Below are 24,209 nucleotides of genomic sequence, written 5' to 3'. Positions count from 1 at the left end.
ACACCCACCTCGCTACAACATCCTTTCAGGTAGTTGTAGAGAGCGATGAGGTCTCCCCTCAGCCTCCTCTTCTCCAGGCTAAACAACCCCAGTTCCCTCAGCCGCTCCTCAGAAGACTTGGGCTCCAGACCCTTCACCAGCTTCGTTGCCCTTCTCTGGACATGCTCCAGCACCTCGATGTCCTTCTTGTAGTGAGGGGCCCAAAACGGAACACAGTATTCGAGGTGCGGCCTCACCAGTGCCGAGGACAAGGGCACAATCACTTCCCTACTCCTGCTGGCCACACTAGTTCTGATACAGGCCAGGATGCCATTGGCCTTCTTGGCCGCCTGGGCACACTGCCGGCTCATGTTCAGCCGGCTGTCAACCAGCACCCCCAGGTCCTTTTCCTCCAGGCAGCTTTCCAGCCACTAAATCGTAGAATCATAGAATAGTTTGGGTCAGAAGGGACCTTTAAAAATCATCTAGTCCAACCCCCCAGCCATGGGCAGGGACATCTTCCACTAGAATCGTAGCATCATAGAATCATAGAATCATAGAATGGTTTGGGTTGGAAGGGACCTCCAAAGATCATCTAGTCCAACCCCCTTGCAATGAGCAGGGACATCTTCAGGTTGCTCATAGCCCTGTTCAACCTGACCATGAACACTTCCATGGCTGCGGCATCTACAACTTCTCTGGGCCACCTGTTCCAGTGTTTCACCACCCTCATCATAAAAAATGTCTTCCTTATGTCCAATGTAAACCTACCCTCTTTCAGTTTAAAACCATTGCCCCCTGTCACTACAGGCCTTGATAAAAAGTCTCTCTCCATCTTTCTTATATATTTTATATATTGAAAGGCTGCAATAAGGTCTCCCGGGAGCCTTCCTTTCTCCAGGCTGAACAGCCCCAACTCTCTCAGCCTTTTTGCAAAGGAGAGGTGCTCCAGCCCTCTGATCATTTTTGTGACCTTCCTCTGGACCTGCTCTAACAGGTCCATGTCCTTCTTGTACTGGCGACCCCAGAACTGGATACAGTACTCCAGGTGGGTTCTCACATATTCCAGTCCTTTTTTTTTTTTTCCCCTCCTGCCTTCATGTCTTTAGTGTATTCAGGTATAAACTGATTATGTTAACTACAGTTTCAGAATATGCATTTTTTTTACAGCCAGAAATGGTTAAAAATTAGTAACAAATGCTGCTTGGTTAAAATCTTGCACTAAATTCCAAAAGGTTGGAAGAATTTTTCTGTATTTGAACCTTCCACTGCAAACTTTTAGGAAGTGGTTGCAGACAAGGACAACCTAAATGTTATCTTGCTTTATGAGTCCCTCTTCTTTCATTACAATCTAAAATGTGACAGAAACTAGAAAATGTGAACACCTAATTTAATCCCTTAACATTCTATCAATAAAATCAGAGGGAAATTTGCCACAATGGGAACAAAAATCAAGTTCTTATAACCTGTGATGTTTACAGCTATGCACCAGAAATCAAAGTTTAATGTAAAATAATATTACTTAATAGATAATGATATATTTATGTGAATTGCAAATTCAAACTAGGTTAATCAAAAATGTTTTTACAGCTAGTATGCATACATATTTGTTTTGGGGAAAAGTATCCTCTTCAGATAAAATCTAAGGCTACTTATTGTAGTTTTCCACAGTCTTCATAAGCAAAAAAAAAAATCTAATTTGTGAATTAAAAAAAATTAAAGAAATAGACAAAAATATCAAGGAATACAAATGGTAAGCCTGAAAATATACATTACAATATCAATGAAACCTTACTGAAAAAAAAAATATTCTATAATCATCTTGCTATTAAATTAGTGTTCAAATATCTTGGGATAAGCGTTCGTAAGTGAGGTACATAAAAATCCTTTTTTTTTTAACTAATGATTACTTTTGTACCCACAGGTAGGAAACTCTAATCAGATCTAATGAATTTTTCTCAACACATGAAGAAATATTTCTTTGACATAGATTCAAATGTTAATCATAGCGAATCAAATTGTGACAGAATACAAGCTGTTATTTTCTTTAGCTGTACTGTACCAAACTATAATTCTAGCGTAGGACAACTTTGAGACTTTGTTTTCAAAGTGTGTACCTGAAATGCTTTCTCATTTTAAAATAATTTGCAGTTTTCCATACAGAATTTCCATATTTTGTATCTAAAAATATGTGAAATCATTAGCTTTCATTATTAGCCTTGATAACTTGATTTCTTAATTTTTAATGCATATTAAAGCCTTAAACTTTGTATTTTTTTGTTGATGATATTAATAATAAATAATATAGAATGTTTGACTGACGAAACATACAGCATGCTTGTCCTTTTCATATATGGAGGAGAATTCAAACAGAAAATGTTAGGTCAGCAAACATAAGGTAACCAAATTTTGTCACATCATCCCTAAGACAGTTTCCTTTTGGTCACATGGCACTTTATGTTTCACATCCTAGAGCTAGAAGGAATTGTCATGTCCCTCAATATCTATTGGCATTCAGAAATGGTTTTCAGTCGTCACATTCGTATCAGCTGGAGTCAGAAATTTGCAGCAACTTAGAATTCCTCATAAGTGCAGCAATGGTTGTGTACTTACTTAAGTGGTCTAAATACCCTCCTTTTCATTAAGATTAAATGCCAGCTGAGAATTTGTTACACATGTGGATGAAGGATGGCTCATAACTGACTGTGAAAATCACTTAGTTGAATCTCTGCATGAGGTAATAAAAATATGTTCTGTTATGATATCATTGATTATATCACTGTCACTTCCTGATGTGATTAGTCATTTAGAAAAATTATTTCTGTAACCTTCAATCAAAAGAGCTGGTGGTTAACCTCCCTAAAATTAAAAGACTAATAATTCATGGTAATAATTAGGCATTAGGAAAGAACACATGATTTCATTTACAAGAGGAGTATGTAATTTATACTTGGCATAGCAAAAAGCCTATTTTCATTTTTTCATAAAATTATTTTAGGCATAATGCCAAGTAACTTGCCAAAAACTGAGATGTTATTGTAGAGACGTTACAAGTATAGAATAATTAATAGGCCCTGTCCCAAATTCTTCATACTCTAAATAAATAATACTAGAAAATGCAAGATATGGATTCCCAAAATAACAAAAAAAAATCTTGATTTTGGACATTTTTAAATTATTGTAAAAATATGTAGCAGAATATTTTCAAACTAGAGGGATGTTGAGTGACCTAAGTAGCTTGGGCATGAACTATTTTGAAAACTTATAAAATTCTTTTACTTAGTGTAATTTGGAACTGTTTACAATTTCTTTTTAAACAGGGCTGGCAGGGCTGGCTTTACTGATCTGTGTCACATAATGAAATGGGTAAACAGAGAAGAGCTTAAACTTCTGAGTCTGTGATTTTGAACCAGACAGTCAGCTAGCTCTTACACTTACTTGAGTTAATGTGTTATTTCTGAAAACATTAAAATACATAGGACCATGTACTTTTTGCACATACATGCTATAAAAGTTCACAATGTAATAGGCATGACTACATTAGTTTGATTATTCTCAAATGAAAGGTGTCAGTTTAAACTTGGTTAACTTAAATAATGATAAAATCGGCTCCTAGATTAGTGAGAGTGGTTCACAACTAGCCTACTCTGTCAGCTGCTTCAGCAAAGGGTTGGATAGGTAGTATGAGCTGCCAGATTTGTTCTCTTTTGCATTTCCAAAGTTCTGCCCTTTTCTGTGACTCTCCAGATGTGTCTTCAGACTGAGGCTCCGTAGCTGCATTCTCTTTTCCCACAAGCCTATAGGAGTTGTGCAGATCAGCTCCTGTGAGGTGCTTAGTTATATTGTTCTTCAATGAACTTGTGGAAATAAAAAGTAGTAAGCATGACCTACAAAACTGCAGGTTGGCACATGAACTACCTTCATAAGTGACAAAAGTATGGTCAGCTTCTTGGACGTACCAGACTAAAACAAGTATTTGCTCAAACACCGTAATTCTCAAAGCAAAGTAAGCTAGTTCTGCTCTTCTTCCTTTCAATATTCAGTTCTGTACCTGCTTTTGTTAGTAAAGAGATGTGTTCAACCAGTCACTCCAACAGTATAGTTTACATACATACAGTGACAACCAAGGCAAGGGAAGCTCTGTTTTTCTCCGCATCTACACCTCCAGGGTCCTAACTTCCCATAGAACCCCTAGATCCTGAGTTTGCCACTTTTGGTCTTCTGGGTACTTGGAGCAGACAACTTTGTTTACTACTTCTATGTAAGAACTTCTCTTATTAATGTTATTTAAGCTTAGATAAATACCAGAAAATTATGGCTATTCTGCAGAAAGCATTCTTTACATAACTTGTACAAATCTTTTAATAAAATTTTCTCTAATGTGAAGCTATAATATGACGTTCTTCAGTAGCTGAATTAAAGCTTTCTAGCTGATTTTTAAAATATTTATTCTTTATTTACATTAGTGTAACTAAGTACAAAATAATGCAGATATACTCTCAAACATATTATGATATTTGAGTTATTTTTTATATAGAAGACTGTTCAGTTTATTTGCAAGTTGTCACAGAAAACCGCAAGCTGAATATCTATGGGTGAAAACCTGAACAGTGCAGCCCCAGGAATTCTAGAATTCAACTCTTCTGTGTTGAAACTCAGTAATACAATATACCTTCATCTCTTATTACATACAAAACTGGCTTAAAGACCTTTAAAAAGATAAAACAGCAGATCCTAAGTACATATTAAAAGATTTAAACTGACCTGCTGTGCAAATACAGTGTTACCTAGAGCTTCCTAAAAGTTCTCACCATAAATGAAGATTTAGATGTATAATCTTAGATATTGTTATTATTATCATGACTATGTTGATTATTTTAACATTGATATACAACAGAGTAAAAAACATTAACCCTCTATCTTAGAATTTGCTTAAACATTTCTAGCTGAGGGAGATTTTAGCTATCAGGCAGTCTTGAAGTGAACTTTCAACATTTCTATAAATCAGGGAAATGCTTCATGTCAGAGGTACATAAAATTGTTGACTAGAGCTTCCATTCAATGGTAAAACTGTTACACTCTAATGATATCATAAAACTAGGAAGTATTTTATGAACACTTGTTATAAGCAAACAAGAAAATTATCTTTATGATCAGGACCTTGGTTTTCCTCAGAATTCCTTATTTTAAATGAAAAATGACCAAGGTTTTGTGGCTTTCTTTTTGTTTGTCTATTCTTGTTTGATGATTCTGTTACCAAAAGTTTAGCGTGGTGTAAGGGGAATCTTGAGATAATTATAATTTCTGTTCTGTACTTTATAAATAAGTAAAACCAAATGATTTGAAAATCAAATAATTTTGTAATTACAGGGACTCACACCCACTGAGATGTATGTTTTTTTTCTAAAATTAGAAATATAAATTTATTTATAAATACATAGAAACATATATTTTTAAATGCTAATAATAATATTTCATATTTATTCTAATCTTTGCACTTGAAATTCTAGGTGATACAGCTGGTTCTTGTGGTGATCCAGGTATCCCAGGTCATGGGTCTAGAGAAGAAAACAATTTTAAAATTAAAAGCACGGTACATTTCAGCTGTGATATTGGATACATCCTCCATGGCTCAGAAGAAAGGACATGGATGGCAAATGGAAGTTGGACAGGAAGACAACCTGAGTGCAAAGGTAAATCACAGAAGACCCACTCTATTTTTAAATTGTTAAAAATACTAACCAGAAAATCAATTTTACATTGTCATTGTTGTGAATGGTATACAGTTGATTTTGGACTGACCATTAAATTTTTTTCAATAAGTTGTTACACCATAGCAATGGCTTGGCATCAGGTGACAAATCTGAAATCAGCTCCTGGCACCCATGAAACTGCATGTTTTCAAAGTTTTGAGAAAAAGAAGTCTACTGAACTGTTTCTTTCTTCTCAATCTTGTCTAAGCATCAACTATATGTTATCCAGTACAAAAAGCTAAACAGAAAAGGAAATAAATGAGGCCTCTAGTACTCAATATTTGCTGAAAGATTTTTTCCCTTAAAAATCTCACCATTACCTCATCTTTAATTACAACATTATACATCTGACTTTCAGAGAAAAGAGCTGAGTTTTAGAAAAATGTCAATGTCAGAATTTCATTAGATACATCTATGTCATAAATGATTGGCTTAAAAATTTTATTTACTAATACTGTTAACTTTATTATTATTTTTCAATAGATAACAAAATGCTGAAACAAGTTTATTTGGAAAAAAATCATTCTAGAAATTTCAAGCTAGATGCATTATCATAAAAGAAAGTTCAAACATGATATTTATGGGGAATCATTTATTACCTTAATTATCTTGATTCAAAATTAGGAAATAATTTCCAACAGATTTTTCTTCAAAGAAAAGCTTCCTGAAAAGCAGAAAATAATTTGAGAACCTGTACTCTTATTTTCCACTTTATCACTGTTGACTGTGTTATCTGTATGAAATAGTCATCCCATTTTAAAAACTTATTTCACAAGCTGGATTTGTAATATCCTTTCTGCTGAATGATTGCCATCCTGACACAACTTAAATATATATATATGTGTTTTTATGTTGGTATCTGAAGGAATACGCTTAGGGCAACTGAACTTTCTGCTATTCTTCTTTGATCTTATCTATTACAGAAATGAATTAACCCTTTTACATTTTAAGATACTTTTGGTGTTATTTTTCCCCCTAAAAATCTCTTGAAATGATGATTCTGGTTCACAGATATATATATATAGGTGTGTGTAATGCACACACGGGTATATTGTTCTAGTTTAGGTCATATAGATTAGATGTATATATGTAATCACATAAGAAAGACACATTCAAATTCCAAAGTTGAGCATTGAAGAAGTGGGAAACATCAGGCTTTCACCTGCCTATGAAATAATAGTTTGACTCTAACCTGTGCTTTGAATTAGGTAGGAAACGTACTTTGGTGATGATATAAATGCATACATACTATAGATTCAAATTAAATCTACAATGATAATTGTAGAAAGCATTTTCTCAAATTAAATCTACAATGATAATTGTAGATCAAGCATTTTCTTATAATTGGGAGTTTGTCTTTGCAGCTAAACTAGCTTTCCTTTAGAGCAGATTTTAAAGTTAAATTGTGTTTCCCTACATACAAAAGGGTAAAAACAAGTAATTCATGCAAACAGCTATTTACTGTACAACATGCCTTATCAGTAGGTGGTGAAACTTGCATTTTTCAGGACAACAGCATGGATTTCTACCACATAACACTGCTGGCAGCAGGATTGTCCTTAGACATTACTATTTCAAAAGTCACCTTTACTATATTTTAAAAGTATTTAACATTTTGCTTTATAGCTGTGCAGTGTGGTAATCCAGGAACAACTGCTAATGGAAAAGTATTTCGTATTGATGGAACTACATTCTCTAATTCAGTAATTTATTCATGCATGGAAGGATACATACTTTCTGGATCATCTGTAAGACAATGCACTGCCAATGGAACATGGTCTGGATCCTTGCCAAACTGTACAAGTAAGACACATCTCTAATGAATAGTCTTTGTTTTTTTCTCCTCTGAAAGACAATAAAGTAAAACATAGAGGTTGGATGCAAATAAATTAAGTCTTCAGCTTTTTCTTTCACTACTTCATACATAATTTTGTACATGAAATACTTTTAAAAAATATAGTGCTATGTGAAGGTGAAGAATATGTTTTTTTTAAAGACAGACACAGTATAGTAAAATATATAGACTCTTGTTACGGTTTAAAGGAGTTGTATGGTTACATGATCTACCTACTTTAATTCTTTCCTAGTACATATTTTTAATCTTGTTTATGTTTTGTGATATGTCATATTCAGACATTATTCATTTAATTGATTTTCTTCTTCATGAAAACTTAACAGTATAATATTCTGGTCTGCCAGAGGGCAGAAAATAAAAGCCTTGAAATGAACGCTTGAGAATTCTTTTTGTAGTGACTCTGAGGTCAAAACTGTTGTCCCGCTCTCACATAACATCTTCTGTTTGGCCTATTCATTAACCTTATACTTGCTTTGGTTACTCAGCTAACAGAAGTTATTTCAGCTTCTCTCACATTCATAATAAGCATTTTGCAACAGTTTATTTTCAGGCCTATCTGTTCCTGCTTTATTACCTGTCCTAGTTCATCTTTTAGTAACAATTATGAAAATTTTACATTTATGTGACACATGAGACTGCCTATCATTTTGAGGAAACATATACTCATCAGAAGAATAGCAAACTGTTGCTTTAATTTTGAACTAGTACCCTAGCTTTTGTAGAGTTGGCTACTTTACACACTTATAGCAACCTAAATAGAGGCCAAAAGTAAGATGATAAAGAAAACTTCTTGTGTTGTTTTTAAATCCATCTTTAATGGTAAGAATGTGAACAGCTGCCGTTGCAGTCAGCAAACCTGTGAGAGAGCCCAATGTTTTCATTTATTTATTATTTTCCAAGTTATAATAAGAACCAGATTAACTGTACCAAGGATAAAGGTGTTTTGTGATGGTAACTGCATCTATATTTTTTCTTGTATTTTACAATGACATTTAGCTGAAGTATATGCTAGAACAGTCTTCTCAAAAAACACTACTCAGGTAGAAACTTGGAATTTTTGCTTAAAACGTAGAGAAAAGTCTTAACAGAGAAAGTATCCTAATAAAACAGAGAGAGGGATTGTGAAGATTATATGTAATAGAAAAAATATTCTTGATTTAATTAATAGATAAGTAATTTAACTTTGTTATGCAATAAATCTATTGACATTCCTAATACACAGTTCTCTCTCTGTTATGATTACACATTTAAAAAGTATATCCCCTTATATGTTTATTCCAGTGATAATGTTATTTAGGGGTTTTTAGTTTGATGCCTATCCCCTGGAGTGTTCAGAATATGAAAAGAACGATTGAATGAAAATCTTATCAAAAAAGGTACAAACTCTGAGAATCTCAGCCTGACTCATTCTGCCTTTTTGATCATTGCTATTAACTAATTCCTAAAGGGGGGTGGAAGTGCTACTAGGTGCTTCAACTTGTATCTAAGCTGATACAGGTACTAGCAGCAGCTCTAAAATACCCAGAAATGGAGAGGCATTTTACAGCACTGTAGAATGGCTGAGATCGGCAGTCATCTCTGGAGATTGTCTAGTCCAACCCCTCTGCTCGTGGCAGGATCAGCTAGAGCAGGTTGCTCAGAGCTGTGTCCAATCTGTGTCCCTTTCTACAGACCTTTAATACTACAGTTCCCCAGCATATCTAAATTTAAAATAAAAAATATATTAAACTTCATCATACTTAACTTGCTATGTTCTCTCATGACAATATATAAATTTTAAATTGCTAACAGATAATTAACAAGAGTTAATGACAATATTAGCTAAATAGCTAGTTAACAGATCATGAGTTAACAATCCCTTCTCTTTCTCCTGCCAGTTTTATCTCCAGGTCTATAAAATATGCCTGAAGAACATTATTTATTGTAAGGGAAAAATTTTCTCATAATGATTTCAAAGTGTATCCAAAGCAGTAGAATTGGCAGTGCCAACAGACTTTGTTGACAGGGCAGGTTGTTTTTTTTTTTTTCCCTAACTGTCCCTACCATGCTGCTGTGGTTTAACCGCGGTAGGCAGCTAAGCACCACACAGCTGCTCACTCACTCACTCACTCACTCACTCCCCCCCCAGTGGGATGGGGGAGAGAATTGGAAGGGTAAAAGTGCAAAAACTTATGGGTTGAGTTAAAGACAATCTAATAGGTGAAGCAAAAGCTGTATATGCAAGCAAAGCAAGTAATTCATTCACTCCTTCCCATGGGCAGGCAGGTGTTCAGCCATCTCCAGGAAAGCAGGGCTCCATCACATGTAACGTTACTGGGGAAGACAAAACGCCATCACTCCGAACATCCCCCCTTCCTTCTTCTTCCCCCAGCTTTATATGCTGAGCATGACATCATATGGTATGGAATATCCTTTTGGTCAGTTAGGGTCAGCTGTCCTGGCTGTGTTCCCTCCCAACTTAAGCATCCCCAACCTACTTGCTGGCAGGACAGCATGAGAAACAGAGAAGGCCTTGATGCTGTGCAAGTACCGTTCAGCAATAACTGAAATGTCCCTAGATTATCAACACTGTTTTCATCACAAATCGACATATGAGCTACTGTGAAGAAAATTAACTCTATCCCAGCCAAAACCAGTACACGTGCTGTCCATTTTTTACTATGACAAGATTTCCCAAAATTTGCTTATTGCCCGTTCAAGTCATCGAACCTCATGGAACCGTTGCAGGTTTCCAGAACAGCTTAGGCAAGCACCTGTCCCAAGTGGCTGTCATGGGTGACACAAAGTAAACAGCAACCCACAGTGCACCTGGATGTTGGTGTCCATTTAATAACCATGCAGTTTAGAACTTTTACCTGCCTGTTTATCTCACACTTCATCGCTCTCCCTAAGGGTTACATTTAGGGAGTTCTCCACTGTCCTGGGAAAGATAGGTTCAAAGTCCTGTTGATTCATGCTGTGCCACTGCTCGTACAAAACTCAGGTGTTATCAGTCAGGGTCATCCCCTGACATTTATCTCCACACATCGCCTCCTTTTCTAGGATCTTCCCCAATTCCAGGATCTTTTCTCCAGACAGGATCTTCACCTTCTTTCTGGGCCCCCAACACCACTCTAAGCAGAACACATATCAGTGTCCTAATTGGTTGTTCTGTCTCATGTCTCTATTAACAGGAAGATTCAAGATATGCCACTTTTGTTTAGTCCAGGTGTTATCAAAATTTACAGCCAGCCCATACTTACTACAGCTAACAAGTAATGGACTGCTTCTTGCGTATCATTGAAAATGTTATTTTTTGGAGCTAACACTATAAGAAGAGAATAGCATAGATAATCTTATGTCCCTTTAGATGCTGGGAGCCCTGGGCAGCGTGGCATCGAACAAGACTCTGACCGACGTGCAGCATGCCATGTAGACCTTGTCCATAGCAAAGATTCTCCCCTTTTGGTTGTTCAAGCTCTTGTAGGATTTTCCTACAAGGAAACAACTCTATCATTTCTACAGTCAAACAGAAACAATGTTCTCATGAGAACTTCTTGCTGCACTACTAGATAAAAAGCAAGGACATGCAGCTGGTGTAATCGCTGATACTGAGTGGGAGCTACCTGAAGCTCCTCTGTTGCAATGAGCTGGCTGAGGTTGTGCCCTGGCCAAGGGATCTGTGTAGCACAGCACAGGTCTGAAGGCCATGCTGGATGCGCAGCACAGTGCAGCACAAGCCTGGGGCTCCTCAGGTTAACTGTATGGTGGATCACTGACTCCTCGATATACTCTGGTCAGGATCATTGCGACAATTTAAGCTGTTTTTTGCCTACCACAGTGACTTAAGTGGAGGTGGCCTAACTTTGGGTCATTGGATGGTCTGCTTGAGCAGGGGAATTGGACAAGATGACCTCCGGAGGTCCCTTCCAACATCACCATTCTGTGATTCTCTAACTATCTGAATCTGTGAACTTCAGAAAATGCCACTGAGCCTTCTAAGTAGCTACTACATGTTTCTTTTAGTTAAAGCTTTATTCCTATGTCTATGACAAAACATAGTATCTCAGTAAAATCTAGGTCACTTCCTTACATCTGCTTTTGTTTTCTTTGAAAATCAAATGCTGTAGTATAAGACAAAAGAGCAAAAGGATCTTTTCCTTACCACTCCTAACCCACCTCTGTGAACAGTTCTAATGTTACAACACAGTAATATGAAGAATGACTCTTTTTTCCCCGTAAGTCTTTTCTTTCATGCAACTCTTTTTCCTATGGAAAGATAAACACTAGTAAGTACAGAAGGGAAAAATCACATGAAAGAAAATCAGGTCTGGGTTGGTTTTTTTTCTTTTAAATATATGGCTTTAAAAGTTGATAAGAAGGTAGGAATTTTGAGAAGGTAGAACAATCTAGAGATCTGCTAAAGCTATGGTGGCTCTTGCTGTATAATGGATCAATGTTGAAGTGTCAGTAGCAGGAAAGGGTACAATAATTACAGTAACAGTAACAGTGGAAGAAGCAAAAAGTTTGTGTTAATGACCAAAAGAAAGAAATGGAGATTGTAAAGAAGGTGAATGAAAAAGCTACAAACATGTAGTCACATGTAGTCACATGTTTTCTCATTTTGGAAACCAAGATACAGAGAGGGTGCCATTCACATTGGTCATGCTTTGGCATTGAGTTAGAAGTGGCCAGGATGTGCTTTCTGCCCAGGAAACTGCCTCCCACAATTTTCCAGAAGTAATAACAATGCTGTAGGGGGATTGTCAAGTTTACTATAAGATAAATTGTAAAACACATGGGTGCTGTATTTTGTATGAACTAGATTTTTTCACCAGTGTTTCTTTTTTTTTCCTGAAAACAAAGCATTTTATCATTGCCACTAGGGTTATCAAGATTTCTTACTCTGAAAACTGTTCCAGAAATTGATAGATCCAACTGACCAGATCTGAGAGAAACTTACCTATTTTAACATTATTCTCAGATTATAATAATATAACTCTTTATTAACTCCTTATGACTATTTAATCTCATTAAGAGATTAAATTATCTCCTGACACTAGAAGTCACAAGAGGTTTTATAACCACTCCCACTCATTAAAGTACTATCGGCCTAATTTTGGCATAAGCCATGGCCCATGTTTGGGGGTTGTCTGAACATTCTCATCTGTTTATGTACATAGTGGGAGGTTTTGCAGACATATATCTTAAATTTTCCAGACTGTGTTTCCTTTCAGGATGTACCCATGGAAAAGTAAACTAAACAGTAGATACCTGCTTCTTTAATAATGAAATGCTGAACTGATAGGAAAATTTGAGGGTATCAAAGGATGGTAGTGACATATGGATTATTCCTTTTTTTTTTATTTTATAATCTTGAAATTTTACTGATCAAAATTGTACAGTCCATTACTTCTACTGTTGAACAGATGTATTGAAGTTCTCCAAATATAACTGTTATACAGCTCCACATGTTATGTTTGGCAGCTAATTCAGATGACATATATTTTTACCTTCTCTTGATGGAGATAAGATTTATGATACTTTTTCCTTCTCCTTTTTTCCCCAATAAATTCCTAGTTTTGCCCTATGTTTTTCCTCTTAGATATAAATAAATCACATTTAGGTTTTAAAATCTGTTCCTCAATTATTTACTTGCAGTTATCAGTTGTGGAGATCCAGGAGTCCCAGCCAATGGCATGAGATATGGTGATGATTATGTTGTTGGACAAAATGTTACTTATATGTGCCAACCTGGTTATACAATGGAATCAAATAGCTCCTTAATTCGCACTTGTACTAGCAATGGCACATGGAGTGGAGTAATCCCAACGTGCAAAGGTACAACATTTACTTTGATTGTCAACTATTTCTTCTATGACATTTACATCCACTGTTTATTGTAATGAGTCAGCCAAATATTTCCACAGAAATCAAAACTTACTGTTAGTATGAATACACTAAATTGATTTTTTGGCTGCAGGAATGGTGACTTCACCCTTTGCTTCTTTTCCTTTTTATTTTTCATACCAGCAGAGTATGTTGAACAGGTTTTTGTAGCTTTATAGAGCATTTTATTACTTTGCTGCTAAACTGAATAAACAATATGAAATTGTGGTTTAGATTTGTTTGTTTGTTTGTTTGTTAAGGTTATCATGTCATACCAAAAATGACCTTATATATGTCCCTGTCTTTACAAAAAGACCACTCAAGCATGTGATAGACACCTTTGGGAAAGGTCTGCATATATACAACTGAACTTTGTCAAAGGCAAATTGTTCTGGGTTTTATCCACTATCCATAACACTAAGATTTTTCTCTGATCCTTTCGTCATTAGACGTGCACCTTTGAGCATCACTGTACTGTACTGACATATACAGCAGAAAGACTAAATAATTCCAGCAAATTTCCTAATAAACATTTTTCTGCTTCATGTTATTTTCTTTAGTGTGAAAACTGAAAGGATTAATCTCAAGATCTTCCTTTTCTCTCTTTTACTAATTACATTCCTGATTTTTCTGGTTTTTTTGGATTTTTTTAATGCTCTCTGTTGAAATTTAAACAGCAAAAAATCGGAACGTTACTGAAAGACCACCTTATCTGTGTCATCAAAACAATTTTCTCTGAGAAACTCTCTTGCTAAACCCTAAAACATCTTCTCTCTAGAGTAATTTTTTTCACTCTTCCTGATACCACAGCTGTAGAGAAACAGCATTACCATTTTGGTGTTTTCTTTCTAGGTTCATACTAAGTATGTCTGATCTCTATTCTTTAAAACTTGGCTAAGTTTGTACTTACTTTGTTCTCATTCATCTTCCTTCTGTTTTGTTTTCAGGAAGTACGGTTACATACCTGCTCAGCAGTTCTCATTTTCCTCCCCTGAATTCATTCATCAAAACAGATCAAACAATTTCAAATCTCCACCCCATTTGCAATTGTTTTCCTTGCTGAGTACAATTCTCCCAATATTTTGCCAAATCCAGTTTAATTGTAATTCACCTTTGATAATGTCAATTTTTAAAGTTATTTTCCCAACACATTATTGAGGATGTCAGACTTCAAGATCCTCTTAACAATTCACTTTTTTTTCTATTTATATTGTGCCAGCCTCAGCTTCAATTCCAAAACTGATTTTAAGAACAGCCGTACTGGTCCTGTTGACCAAGAGGCTGTCTGTCTCTAAGAGTGGTTGTAAGGGAACAGCTAGAAGATCGTAAGACAGAACAAATATTTGTGATATAGTCTCCCAGCCTCAAATTCTTAAGGACTCCCGGGCACCTAACTGGGAGCAGGAGATCTAGCTCTGATTTGATTTAAGCAGAACCATACAAAGAGTTAGACTGTCAAATTTGGCTTTGAGTTTTTGAATCTTTCTGGTTTTAGGTCATACATATTTATGACTTGTATAATTACTTAATAATAATCATATGCAGAATCTCTAGTGTTCTCAGAATTTTGTTCTACTCCACACAGGTTTGTGTGAGTGCACTAGGTAAGTTAATAACGCACATTTCTTTGACTGTGTAATTAAAAGTAATATATAATATGCAGTAGTGTGTTTGAAATGTGTAACAATTAGTTCTTACTGTCAGGAGGAAGTGCCAGGGTCCTCTGGTACCATTTATTAAATAATTGAAAAATGAAATGGGCAGAAAATGGATGTGTAATCATTGCCATGCCATTGAAATAGAAGATATAAATAATTCTCTGACTTTGCCTAGTTGGAAAAGGATGCATGTTCATCTGCAACTAAATATTCAACTATTCAAGCATTGTCTTTTCTGCAGAATTGCATTTGTAATATACTTTCAGTTCTTAAACTGAGAAATGTTGCTGTACATATTTTTGGTTAAATCTCTGACCAAAATAATTAGAGAGGCATTCTGCCTTGTTTCTGGGTGTTGTTTTGTTTTGCTTTTTTCACCCCAAAATTCTAATATTACACCTATTTTCATGCTACTTCTTCTGTCTCCTTTCCTAATTATTGACTGGTACTTCTTCCTTTGTTATTCAGCTCAGAAGTTAAAACATGCAGGTCTTTTTAAGAGGAGTAATCATGAAGCTCTGGGAGAATGCAGACAGACTTTTGCTGCTTGGAGTACTTATTTTGACTTACTTTCATTAAAGCATCATGAAAGTGTGGCAAAAGCTATTGTGTCCTTTTCTGGGTTGGTGGTTTGGTGGGTTTTTTAAACTATGAACCAGAGCAAGAGAAACAGAAAGGATAAAAAATAGGGCCTTAAAATTTAGATTTGGTTTATGGGTTGGCAAAGGATTATTTGATAATAGTACTACTTTCATCCAGCATTCTCAAACAGCCATGAATGATGCTGCAGAGCATCACTGTGGTGTAAATAGTTGACATTCTCTCACTGAAGAGTATAATAAGAATGGAGAAATGGTACATGGTGAACCTTCTGCAGATCACATTCAAATACACAGTACTCCTGATCTAGTGCCTCTGAATTCTTTTGAGCCTTCAAGATGACAGCTGTCTAAACATGTTTAAAGGTTATGAATGCAGCATTTCATTTCCTCCATTCTTGTGGCCTGTGTGTTCTCTGCTTTATTTTTAGTCACCAACTCTTCTCATTTACCCCAATAGTCTCCACTAAATTGTCATACTAGTTTCATTTGCTTTCTTTCTCTTTTACTAGCATAGTTTCTCCCAACTTTTCTCTATTTTACCCCTTTTCTCTTTCTCATTAATTCTAATAACTTTGGCCTAAATTTCCCCCTTTCTCTTTTTGATTCATATTTTTTTTCATTTAACTTCTTTTATACACTTTTCCCTTCAGCTCTCAATTAGCAATTGTCTGTTACTACCCCATCGTCCAGTGAATAACACTTTTATCTTCAACACTACAGTTACGTCTGTTTATTTCTATTGTCCTCCTGTAGTGTTTTTCAGTCTTCTTTCTTACAACTGAGTAGAAGATGTTTCTATTTTTTCCTGGGGGGCCTGGAAATGAGAAACTATACTGAAACACTTCTTGTTGGCCTCCTTAGAGGTAGCAACACTGAGAATTTCAAGAGGTTGCAAATCCTTCAATTTTCTTCCTCTAGCTAGAAGCTAGATGCTTTTTGGTGAGGAGTTATTCATGAAGCAAATGCTAACCAAACTGTGGTACTTAAACAGAACAGTTTTAAAAGCCATATTTTGGAATAATCATCCTGGAATTTCATCGCTGAGCATTAATATCTAGCAAATGTCTAAGCTGGTTAACAGGAAGAAAGTATTTGACTATTACCATGGTAACTAAAGAAAATTGTACTGTATGTTGTCTAAACAGACAAACAAAATCGTTTTGTAGTATACTACCAGACATATCTTAAATGTTGTCCACTTCATAGTCTCCATACTGATTTTTAGGTAGTCTTCCTATTTGGTTTGATGCAGCATCCTGTTTTATTTAAGACACTTCATCAGTCAGCCACTGTCTCCTAAATGGAGGAAACTAACTTCAGGAAATGTGGCAAGAATACAGTGAGGAAGATAGCATGTCCTGACTGTATTGTCCTCTAAAAAAGGTGAAATTAACGCATATGGTTCTTCTAGTAATTGTGTACACTTGGGGATATTTACAGCAGCTGGGTCTAATTATTTTGAATATTATTGCAGCTGTTACCTGCCCAACTCCTCCGCAGATCTCTAATGGAAGGTTGGAAGGAACAAACTTGGACTGGGGATTTAGCATTAGCTATGTCTGCTCTCCAGGATATGAACTCTCTTTTCCTGCTGTTTTGACTTGTGTTGGGAATGGAACATGGAGTGGTGAAGTACCTCAGTGCTTGCGTATGTATTTACTTTATAGACCTGTATTTCTTTATTCAACTATAGTGCTTTTACCTTCTTTAAAATTTTCACCTTTTTTTTTTTCTTTTTTCCCCCAGCAGTGGCTTAGTTCATTTCAAACCTGGGACAAATACAATCCTTCTATATTTTCCAAAATTGTAACATATTTTGTAGGTTGATGAAGACATAGGAATATCTGTAAATCCTTTGTGAGCATATAGGAAGCTTTAAACACAAACACAAAAAAAATATTACAGACAATGCATACCAAATGATCCAAGGCAAAACAAGATTAAGAGGTGTTGTTTTCAGATCCAGCTACATATAGATAGGGGAGGTTTCATTATAATCTGTTCTATTTACTCATTACTCATTCTAAACTTTCTCTGATGTCACAGAGAGCTTTTTCTGTTGGTAATGTTGACTAGGCCCCAGGGCGATTCCTTGACAATTGTCTATTTTCCCCCCTACACTAAATTAAGTTATATGTTTTATGAAGTAAATTTTGTTAACCTGAAAGTTATAACATTGATGGATTTTTACATTGCTACAAATTTATTTACAATAGCAAATGCGGCTTTTTCTTTAGGTTAGTGTCATTCCACTCATTATTTAACAAATCTTTTTAAAGAAGTGATTGTGAATGCTTCTGAGAGATATTAAATTAATTGCACTGAAGAAGGAGGTTCTGTAGTTATTTGTAGAATAGCTGTACCAGTGAAACTCTGTAATGGTCTTGAGCAAGGAGTCTAACTGGAAGAGGATAATTTCAACTTCATGACTTTATAGTTTCTGAAGTTTAATTCGAGTTTGCCAAGTAGCTGAGCTTGCCAGGTAGCTTGCTAAATGTTGCAAAATGCCGTTCTCCATTCTTTTACTATTTTTTGTGTTCTTCATCTCTCCCTTTCAAAAATATTCTCTGTTTTGTCTATATTCTACTACTATGAAAGCATATCACATAGATGATCTTTTATTTTCCTTTTTTTCTAATGATATTCTCATATCATCAAGAACAGTTGGTAGTGCTGCTGAAACTGTACGTGCCAGAGCTGGAACATGGTGAAAGGCATTGTTTCTGGAAGAAAAAACCCACACCATTTGTTGTTTAAGCTCTATATGGAGCTCTTCTAGAGTCCACTATATTATGAACACCAAAGACCATGAAAAATTCTTTTCATCATGTGTTCTTGATTGAAATATTGTGTCCTTACGTTAATTTTTGGATACCACAAGCTGTTTGTCATCTTTGAGATTTGAATACTCAGTACTGTAATATGCTTGGTTCCATAGAGCCTGTAGGTGAAGATGCACAAGGTATAGTTATAACATGAAATAATTATTCAGAATAGAATATGGTCATGTCTTTGGTTGAGTCTTTGTCATCTATGACCTAGTAAATTTGTCTGCTTAATTATTCATATAGTAATTTGAGTAAAGGACTGATGTTTTTATAATCTTGGCAATAGATGGCAAAAAAAAAAAATAGTCCTATGACTGAAAATTCCTAACTACAGATATGACTTGCTGTTAATCAATTAAATGTCTTTGAAGAATGAGACTAGCCTTACAGCCTCAGTGCCAGAGCTCCATGGCCCAGTCTCTGTTGAAGGCTCTCAGAGTCCTTAGGAAAATATTTCCATTGGGAGTGGGATCACTCACAGAGCTTCCAGTTCGCTGCAACTTTAGTTAGTTCTGTAGTCCCCTATTCCAGTATCAGAGGAAAACTGACATGTTTTACCATGGTGCCTGGTTTCTGTGGTTACCTATATAGAAGGCAGATATTCAGTAGCTATTCAATGATTGGGTGAAGTTGACTGACAACTAAGTGGTGGGGTTTACATAGTTTTATAAAAAATTAATAAACTTACCAAAAAAGCATTTTTTAGTGTGAAGATATTTTTTTCCTTGAGAGCGATTGCTACTTTGTTAGTACAAAGAACTGTTCAGGAGACAATTTCAAGCCTCTGTGTTAAAAATCTATAAGTGTTTCATGTATTTTCAAATTAAGACTTCCACAGAATTTTCTAATGAAAACATAAATTACAACCATGATCTGTCAATCACACAATGAGGTTCACTGTGTGGCACTATCCCCAATTCATAGATCTTTTCAGAATTTGGCCTATAATTCTGCAGACAGTCCCATTCCACTTAAAGCCATGAAATTTGATACATATCTGATATGCTATAGATTAAACCCTTTTTCTTCAACAACATGTGTGTGCATGGATTTCCTGTACAGTCAGTGTCTGTAGTAAGAGGTAGAGGGCAGGAGCATTTCATGTGAGCAGGTTCTTTGGAAAGTTTAAGGCACAGGTGACAAGGATAGAGATATTAGAAACATATTTTGATGGTGGTTGTTTAAGAGGTGTAATTTAAATTTTGTTTGTAGAAGAGAAAGATGGACCAGAAAATACCACTGTCTGTTCAACATGCCTTTTTAGAAATATGTCATTGCACACATGCGGGTTAGTGTTTTATTTTTTTGTGTGTATTAAAGCATTTTCTGTCTGGTGTGAAATTAGACTCCACAATATTGGAATTTATGGTGTGTCAGGGAATAATATAGTCTGATGGCACAGGGTTTACCATAGCTGATTGCATTTCCTGAATCAATTATTCAAACCCCAGCTTCTGACAATAATCAGTACTTTATACTGCAGAAGGCGGCCAGTAAATTTGCCAGCAGTGCATTTACTCAGTTATGCTAAGGAATCTTTAGGTGATAGGTGTAAAGTAAAAAGATCAATTTAAGAATACATTCTTATCAGTCAAATTTATCTCGCCTAATAACAGCTTATTAGTGTTTGACTTTTAGATTGCTGCTGAAATTTCTTTACTATGTTTTTTTTTTCTTGTTAGCTGTACTAACTTTCAAGTGTTGTACTTCCATACATACTAAATCTTATCTTTCAGTGAAGGAGGACGAAGTAAGAATTTATGATTCCTAAAATGTGTCTGACAAATCCTTTAATCATACAAAAATGTTGAGCACTGGGTAGGTGACAGAAAGCAGGAGAGAACGAAAGATTGACATGAAGGTTTGGTACACTCTCTGATTGCTCTTTATAGGAGGATTTGCAGATTGATGTGGTTTGGAGCAGAGGTGAATTGTGGATATTTGGGCCTTAATAAAATCAGTTGTGTAACCTTGAGTGTCACCTTCAAGCTACTGACCAAGCCCACTCTGTAGGCATTTTGAACAGCTAGAAAAAATCCTGCAAACTGAAGCAGACTAAAGATTAGCTATCTAATCTCTCTTTGAATTCCTATTAAATGTTTCTGTATTTGACCTGTGTTTAATAAAATAAATACAAAATTTGGAGTAACCGCTTGACTGAGTTCAGATAAGTGTTATTTTCTGTATTTTAATAAATGACATATTCCATTTCTATCATGTCTTTTCTCACAGCAAAGTTTTGCGGTGACCCTGGAGTACCTGCTCAAGGCAAAAGAGAAGGCAAAAGCTTCATCTATCAGTCAGAAGTCTCTTTCAGCTGCAATCCTCCTTTTATTTTGGTTGGTTCCAGCACCAGGATTTGCCAAGCAGATGGCACGTGGACTGGTTCTTCTCCTCGATGTATAGGTAAGGTTACACCCATATTATTGAAATTTCCTGAAATGCTTATTATTCCTTTACCTGCTAAGTCAATCTAGGAGTTTTCAGCTATTTTGAATTATCCTGGTGGTATTTTATACTCTAAGAATCAAGTCACTTTATTTTTGTTTCTCTCATTGGCTTACTGCATGTTGTTGAACAAGCTTAATTTTGTGATACATTCATGTATGTCATTAAAATACTGAAATTTGTTTTGTCTTTAATTTATTGTAATTTTTTTAAGAACCTACTCGCACAGCATGTGAAAATCCAGGAGTCCCAAGGCACGGGTCACAAAACAACACATTTGGCTATCAGGTAGAGTATACTATTTTTTATTAGCTTGCATATTAGAGTATTTTTATACTACCTTAAAGTCTATGAACTTCTGGTTAGCAGTCCAGAAACTGCTTATGGCTTGTAAGAGCTAGTTGCTGGAGTGTTGCTGTTTCCTTATTTCTAGCTGTTGGATTACATTGCGCTACATGAAACCCTGGTGATCAACTTCTGCTGGGTTTCACCTTGAAGGAGTTCAGTATCTCCCCACCAATATATAAGTGCTCCCTACTGTTTATCAAGTAGGCTTTTTCCCCTTAAATGTGTGTATACTGTGTGCCAAAGTGCTAGTGCAGACATACTCTAATAAACAGTGGATTATTTTTTTTCCTGAGAGCAATTCTGTTGTTACATTTGGAAATGATGTGACCACAAATGAATCACAGAGTCACGGAGGCTGGCAGGCGCCTCTGAAGAGCTTCTAGTCCAAGCCCCCTTCTCAAAGCAGGGTCAGCTACAGCAGGTTGATCATCTTCCCCTCAGGCTGAGCAGAGGGGAAGAATGACCTCCCTCGACCTGCTGGCAATGCTCTGCCTGATGCAGCCCAGGAGGCTGTTGGCCGCCTTTTCTACAAGGGTGTGTTGTGGCAAATAGTGTTTGCATATGCTTCTGTTGGAAACAGAATAGTGAAATTGAAAATGCTTCTGAATTTCTGATTTTCTGAATCACACAAAACAGTGACGTCAGTGACACATTTTCATGGGTGAGTTGTGTACACATGCAAAAATGTGCCCTATAATTTGCTAGGAATCTGATAAGGCAGCTGCAAACAAACTAAGAGAGTCTAAACTATCCTGCTACATCTGTGTTTGGTATCAGGGCTGAAAGGTCCAGACATGTGAAGAGGACTAGGCAGAAGAGTAAGCTAGCAGCTCCCCGGTTGTATGTGTTGCCTGTCTAGTAGCAGGCGTTAAATAAAAACTGCAGATTGCCAGAAATGCAAGAAAGGGCTGATTGAAATTTGAACAGCGTTACAATATGAAATTAGTTTTTAAAAGCAAAGGTTGTAGCTAAAGACTTTTCAAAGTTTCATGGCCAAAAATTTCTTTGGTTTGTCATTTTGGTAGCCTTGGTACTCCTCCTGCTTAGTAATTGTTTTAGCAATCTTCGGGTTTTCAGATTGTGCTAGATCACAATCATATGCGAGTGGTAATATAATTGTCTCAGTTTTCTCCAGAGAATGGAGTGCTGTTTCGTGCCAAGATAGAAAGTGCAGGAGCAGTCCTTGAGCTAACTTCTTTTGGGTATAATACAATATTATACTAGAAGGCAACTCTTTATTCTGTGTAAGAAATGAATCATTGCAATGACCATTTTCTACAATTTTATTGTCACAGTTTCTCTGGCATATTAATAGCTTTCTATCACTGAAGAAGCTAATGCAGACTTTCTTATTTGTGGTGTAGCTGTTGTAGTTGTGAATGAAAGCATCACTCACAGCTAGCATGGAACTGTCAAAATACCAGGCAAAATGTCAACTGATAAATAGTTTCTAAAAGAAATGTAGCTGCTGGCAGAATTTACAACCTTGATCCCACAGTTGTAAGGTTAGTGCCTAGCAGATTTAAACTGTATGAGTTATAGTCTCCTTACCTAGCCAGCAACTTATCCTCATGCTCATGTAGCAAATCTGGTTTTATATAGTAACTAAATGTTAAACCACAAACATATTATAAATGAATTTATATTATCCTCTGATTAACTTCCTGTATGAATGGGATAATAATGACTTTTGCTTCCATCCATAGCAGAAAGGTAAAGAATAATTCTAAATTATACCAAAATACTGAAGAAGAGATGGCTTTGATTTTCTTTTGTCTGATAGATTCATTGTCTAGCATTTTAAACAATAGACCAAAAAAGCTTATGCAAAATTAAGCAAAATGTTTCGCAGTTGGCAAACACATAACAAGGAGTTATTACTGTTGAATATATAAGATGGTTTTCTGACTCTAACTCAGGGTGTTGGTTTTTTTCTTTCTCATTTAGGGGTTTGGTGTTTTTTTTGTTTGTTGTTTTGTGGTTTGTTTTGGTTTTTCTTTTTTTAACTCTTTTAAATACTTCACATTGAAACTAATATTAATAGGGTCACTTAAGTGACTTAATTGTTAAGTTTTAAATTCTTTTAAATACTTCAGTTTGAAACTAATATTAATAGGGTCACTTAAGTGACTTAATTGTTAAGTTTTAAATTTATGTCTCTGTCTCATAAAAAAAATCAAGCTGTAGCCTGACAGTAGAGTTCAAGTCTTCATATGTGGAGTCCTGTTTTAAGTGCTTTTCAACAAATGACAATACCTCCTCTTTTATGTTACTATATCTCTGACTGTCACTTGCTTCTCACAATACTAATGTCGAGTCATGAACTTCCACAGCACTGTTTTTTTGTTTTTGTTGTTTCCCCTACTCTCAATTATGTGTTTTCCTATCTCACTGATTGCATTGAAAGTTCAGGCATATACAACATAATTCCAGGCTTGACTGAAAGGTGTATCAAAAGCTGACCTCCTGGAACCTACACTAACAAAAGCACAAATATCACCACCTCACATTTGAATGGTCTTTCAACTGTTAAACAGGAGCTTTGTAACAAAGAGGTAACAAAATTTTGCACAGATTTTATTGTTCGGTATTGAATTCAGCAGGCAGAATCAGATCAGATTCTTGTATGTTCAAATAACATCAAAATACCAGTTTAGTGCTCCTTGGATATCAGGCATGGCATGTAAATGAGTATCATCACCTGCTTTAATTGTTATGAATATATACTTCTAGGATGTTTCCCTTTCATCTGAGTATTTTTGATTTGACAGAATTACCTTAACAGTGAATTACAATGAAGACAAAATATCTTTAGAACTTGGTGTCGTCTGCAAATTTACTGAGGGTGCACTCAATCCCCCCAGATCATC

The 24,209-nt window shown here is 35.8% G+C and overlaps 1 protein-coding gene across 1 annotated transcript in view; it reads left to right on the top strand.

The window, feature by feature from the left end:
- CSMD3 (CUB and Sushi multiple domains 3) overlaps positions 1-24,209 on the top strand; it is an 838,052-nt gene that overhangs the window by 776,864 nt on the left and 36,979 nt on the right. The window contains exons 58-63 of the mRNA XM_009277245.2: positions 5,490-5,672; positions 7,359-7,535; positions 13,228-13,407; positions 17,190-17,363; positions 20,776-20,949; positions 21,206-21,279. Coding sequence (XP_009275520.1) covers positions 5,490-5,672; positions 7,359-7,535; positions 13,228-13,407; positions 17,190-17,363; positions 20,776-20,949; positions 21,206-21,279 — 962 coding nt within the window. The remainder of the gene's footprint in view (positions 1-5,489; positions 5,673-7,358; positions 7,536-13,227; positions 13,408-17,189; positions 17,364-20,775; positions 20,950-21,205; positions 21,280-24,209) is intronic.

Source organism: Aptenodytes forsteri, unplaced genomic scaffold, assembly GCF_000699145.1.
Source record: "Aptenodytes forsteri isolate BGI_AS27 unplaced genomic scaffold, ASM69914v1 Scaffold49, whole genome shotgun sequence".
Lineage (NCBI taxonomy): Eukaryota > Metazoa > Chordata > Aves > Sphenisciformes > Spheniscidae > Aptenodytes > Aptenodytes forsteri.
Note: the sequence above shows the minus strand (reverse complement) of the source record. Positions and strands in the feature narration are given on the sequence as shown.